The following is a 4,572-nucleotide window of genomic DNA, read 5'->3' on the forward strand; positions in this document are numbered from 1 at the left end:
CTACTGTTATATAATAATATCAGTCAAAGTCAACATCCCCATCTCCTTCTCTTAAACCCCTACAACCAACATAATTATACCTCTACCATCACCACCAACTACCACCAATCCACCATCCTAATGATAACAAAATTCACAGCCATGATTTATACCCCAAAATTTAGAACTCAACAAAATCATAAAATTCATGAAACAAAGCTAATAAATTAAACCCATAAAACTCACACAAATTGCTTCAAAATTAAACAAAATCATAACTAGTTATGTTTGTTTTTTTAAGCAAACATGAAAACAGAGCAGGTGTGTAATTGTGATCGAAAAGTCAATACCAAACCACAAAATTAAACAAAATCATTAACTTCATAGCCATGATTTATACCCCAAAATTAAACTAACATAATTAAATAAAATCATTAACTACCGTCGTCGCTGCCGTTACTCCGGCTAAAGCTGCCGGCGCCGACTGAGGTAAAAAACTATTCCATTCTACTAGTATTCATGTCCTGAATAAAAGCCATATAGTTTTTTAGTGGCAACCATACCGATTGAACATGAATTTCTGAAATGAAATCACGGGGCGATTTCAAGGGTTTACACGGGGAAGAAGGCACAGTGGGTGGAGGAGGTGGTGGTGGCTGATTACGGTGATGGAGGTGGTGGTGGTGGATGATGGCGGTTGGTGGTGGTTGCGGCAGTGGTGATGATGGCGGCGGTGGTGGTTGTGGCGGGGGTGGTTGTGGCAGTGGTGGCATGGCGGTGAAAGGCGGCGAGGATGATGGGTTGGTGATGGAGGTGTTGACAGGCGGTGGTGGTAGAGATGAAGGTGGTGGTGGTTTAGAGGGAGAGAGAAGGCCCTGTAGGAGGTGATGATGAAGAATGACTATGGTGGGGATGTTTGGTTTTTATATATTAATAAAAAATACTTAATTAGTTCATTTTGTTTTACTTAAGGGTATTATAGTCATTTTACACCAACTTAACTGAGAAAACTAACCCCCATCCATGTCAAGGACTATCCGGGAACGAAAATTGAAAAGTTGAGGACTATAGAGGTAATTTTAAAAAGTTAGGAACAAAAGGTGAAAAAAAAAAAAAGCCACAGGGACTATCCGGGCATTTAACTCTTTTATTTATTCTAATTACTTGGTCCAATTATAAATGACAAAGGGGTTTGAGGTTTGGACTCATCGATTGATGGGATTTCGTTATCTCATCTTCAACTTAATTCTATCGTTTTAGCCCGTCGTCTCTTACAACCGCTCCACACCTACAAAAGAGAATCAAATCGATCCAAAATAGATTTCGTTCCACTTAAACCTGTGTTGCACTACATAATGAAATTTGTATATGAAATTTGCACGATGTGAGGTAAATATTAAGTGTTACCTAACCAACTTGAACATCTATAACGTGTTTTTTAAAATCTTTTTCATTTACTAATCTCCAGATGCTCCAACATGTGACCATGAATATTGCTTGTATGCAATTTTTATGTTTTTCTTTCTTTTTTGTCTAGGTTCACCATAAGTAACCTTGTTTCAACCAACATTTAATCCAAAAGCTTATATTATTTCCATGACCTCCAATTGCTTTCATTTTTTTATAAATGTTTCAGCCATATGTATTCAAATCCTCGTCTATGTCTTGGGAAAAAAAACTATACTTAATGGGTGTTTGACTTATAAAATGATTTTAAAAGGGTGAATCTATTCACACATCCTTGCGTCTATTTCAACACCCATTGCAGTGTATTGGTCAATATGCAACGTATAGAGGTGTCTCAAACGCAACACATATGTTGCATATCGGCCAATACACGACCTATATGTAGCACATGCATTTTTTGTTCTACCTTGGGCATTTATCAAGGTTTTATTTTATAACTACATAAACTTATAATATTTAATGTTTTTTATTTTATGTTTTTAAAAGATCTTTATATTTTTTTGTCAAATATTTATCGTTTTAACAACATTTGTTAAGGTTTTATTTAAAAAAAAAACATAAAACTTACAAATATTTATTGTTTTTTATTTTATATTTTTTGTCAAATATTTATCGTTTTAACATACAACTATAAACAATTAATCTAAGCTAAACTACTCCTTGATACATAACCAACCAAACATCCTAAACACCGTAAACAAGCATCACACAAATATAACATCAGTTTGTACACACATAACAAAAAAATACAAGTTAATATGAATAAAAAATACAAAGAATCGCCGCGTCTATGCTGACGGGTCCATATTTGTCGGCTGAAGCCGACCTGACAGACCAGGGTATGGATACTATCATGCAGATGCGAGCGATCGGGGTTTTATATTGATTACTATGAACAAAAGATTCCAAACTTGTGTATTGATTATTAGGTACATCTATTTGTCTTATTATGCTATTGTAACAAATAGTTTTCACTATTTAACTCGTGTGATGCACGAGACTATAACATACTTCAAATAATATAGAAATGTAACATATTATTAATTATTAAAATCATTAAATAATTATTAAAAATAACTTTAAATGTTAATGATCTCTAGATCAAGTGGTGGAAGATTTACATTTCTATTGAGAGATGAAAGTTCAACTCTCACTTGGTGCAGAGTGAGGCACTGGTGGACAATGATAGGAAACCCAGGGAAACTGGGTTGAATCCTTGAGCCAAAACAAGTTTTATCGGTAATTTCACCGTCGTGCCTACGGCTGGTGGGTTACCGGGTTTTCCCCGAAATTGGTGGTGGACTCGGGTTACTCTCGAAGTACTCAGTTTGTCTAGTGACTGCTCTGAGAATGCTCAAGATTGATTATGTTGGTTGTTCTAGAAAAAAAAAATTAAATTTAGAAAAACAAATAAAGTCTACAATAGCATCCTACATAGTCCATTTTGGGGTTTTATATGATTATATCTCAAAAGCATATTCTCCCCCTCCACCCTCACCGCCGTACTAGGGTTTATCCCACTCCTTTTCCGCTTCCTAACCACCACCACCACCACAATGGAATTATCTCTCACTAACATAACCTACCGCCACCACCACCGCCCCCACCCCCACCCCTTATCCACCACCCACCGCCGCCCCTCATCCAACTTCATCACTTTCCCCAAATCACAATCCTTCTCATCCTTACCACCCCTCAAATCATCCTTCCGTAACCCTAGTTCCCAAATCCCCAATTTCCAAAACCCTAATTCTCAAAACCCTAACCCTACCCCACTCTCCGCCATCAAAACCACCTTCATCACCGGCATCACCGTCGCCGCCGTCCTCCTCTCCCGTCTCACCCTCACCCCCGCCGTCGCCGCCCCAATTCCACCTCCCGCCGCCGTAGAAACTGCCGACTCCACCGCCGAATCACTAGACCAAGAAAAAGCCCTAGAAGAACATTTATCTTCCCACCCTGACGACACCAACGCGTTAAAAACCCTAATGGAACTCAAAATCAAAATAGGTAAACCCAAAGAAGCCATCGGAATCCTCAACCAGCTCATTAACCTCGAGCCCGAAGATTCCGAATGGCAGTTGTTGAAATACCACTTACATGCATACGACGGAGACCACGAGTCTGCTAAATTAGGGTTTGAAAACATCATTACAAAGAATCCGTTTCGTGTCGAAGCGTATCACGGATTAGTTATGGCAGCTTCGGCTGCTAACGAATCGAATTTAACCGAATTGGATGATGTGGAGAAACGAATCGAACAAGGGATTGAGTTATGCCGAAAACAAAAGAAGAAGGATGAGATTAGGGATTTTAAGCTGTTGTTAGCGCAAATTCGCGTGATTAAGTCGAATTATGACGAGGCGTTGAGGATTTATCAGGAGTTGTGTAAAGAGGAGCCTCGGGATTTCAGGCCGTATTTGTGTCAAGGGATTATTTATACGTTGTTAGGGAAGAACGATGAGGCGGAGAAGTGTTTTGAGAAGTATCGGAGGCTTGTGCCGAAAGGGCATCCGTATGCTAGGTATTTTGATGATAATATGGTTGCGACGAAGGTGTTTGCGCAGAAGGTGGAGCACGAACGGGCGTTTGCGAAGAGTTGAGTGGTGGAATGAGAGTGCGGATTCGTGTATATCGAAAGGTTATGGTTTGATACTCTGTTTTGGTATGCTTTGTTTTTTGTTTATGGAATTGTTCTTATGGCTATGGATAGGATTTAATAATTTTGTTATCTTATTTGTTTAGTTGTTATGGGTATGGAGACTATAGGTGCTAATTGGTTTGTCTTAAGGGATGTGCATTGTACATGGGTCGGTTCGGTTTTACCTTGTAACAGAACTAGAACTATAGCCGAGAGGTACGTTGATTAACATATACAGTGGATAGGTTAACCGACTGGTGATTGACATGGTTTAACAAGTATTTGAGCTTTGACAAAAGTAACAAAGGAAAATCTAACAAGCCAATGTTTGCCAAACGACCGACGTGGCTCCATACCCTGAAAAATTGTATGGAGCGTTGTCTTTTTGTCTTTTAAAGCAGTTGTTCACTGGTCTCAAATGGTACCCTATATTGATCTTGAAAGAACTTACGTTACGGTCTGAAGAAGGTAGGCCTGAAGTCGGT

General features: G+C 38.8%; 1 protein-coding gene across 1 annotated transcript; it reads left to right on the forward strand.

Moving 5' to 3' along the window:
* Nucleotides 1-2,896: 2,896 nt before the first annotated feature.
* On the forward strand, nt 2,897-4,222 carry LOC110880634 (protein SLOW GREEN 1, chloroplastic). The gene has a single exon (XM_022129117.2). The coding sequence runs from the start codon at nt 3,003-3,005 to the stop codon at nt 4,047-4,049; it is 1,047 nt and encodes a 348-aa protein (XP_021984809.1). The 5' UTR covers nt 2,897-3,002; the 3' UTR covers nt 4,050-4,222.
* Nucleotides 4,223-4,572: the final 350 nt, after the last annotated feature.

Source organism: Helianthus annuus, chromosome 1, assembly GCF_002127325.2.
Source record: "Helianthus annuus cultivar XRQ/B chromosome 1, HanXRQr2.0-SUNRISE, whole genome shotgun sequence".
Lineage (NCBI taxonomy): Eukaryota > Viridiplantae > Streptophyta > Magnoliopsida > Asterales > Asteraceae > Helianthus > Helianthus annuus.

Coding starts and splice junctions, on each gene's coding strand:
- LOC110880634 (XM_022129117.2), top strand. CDS start 3,003: ATGGAATTATCTCTCACTAACATAACCTACCGCCACCACCACCGCCCC.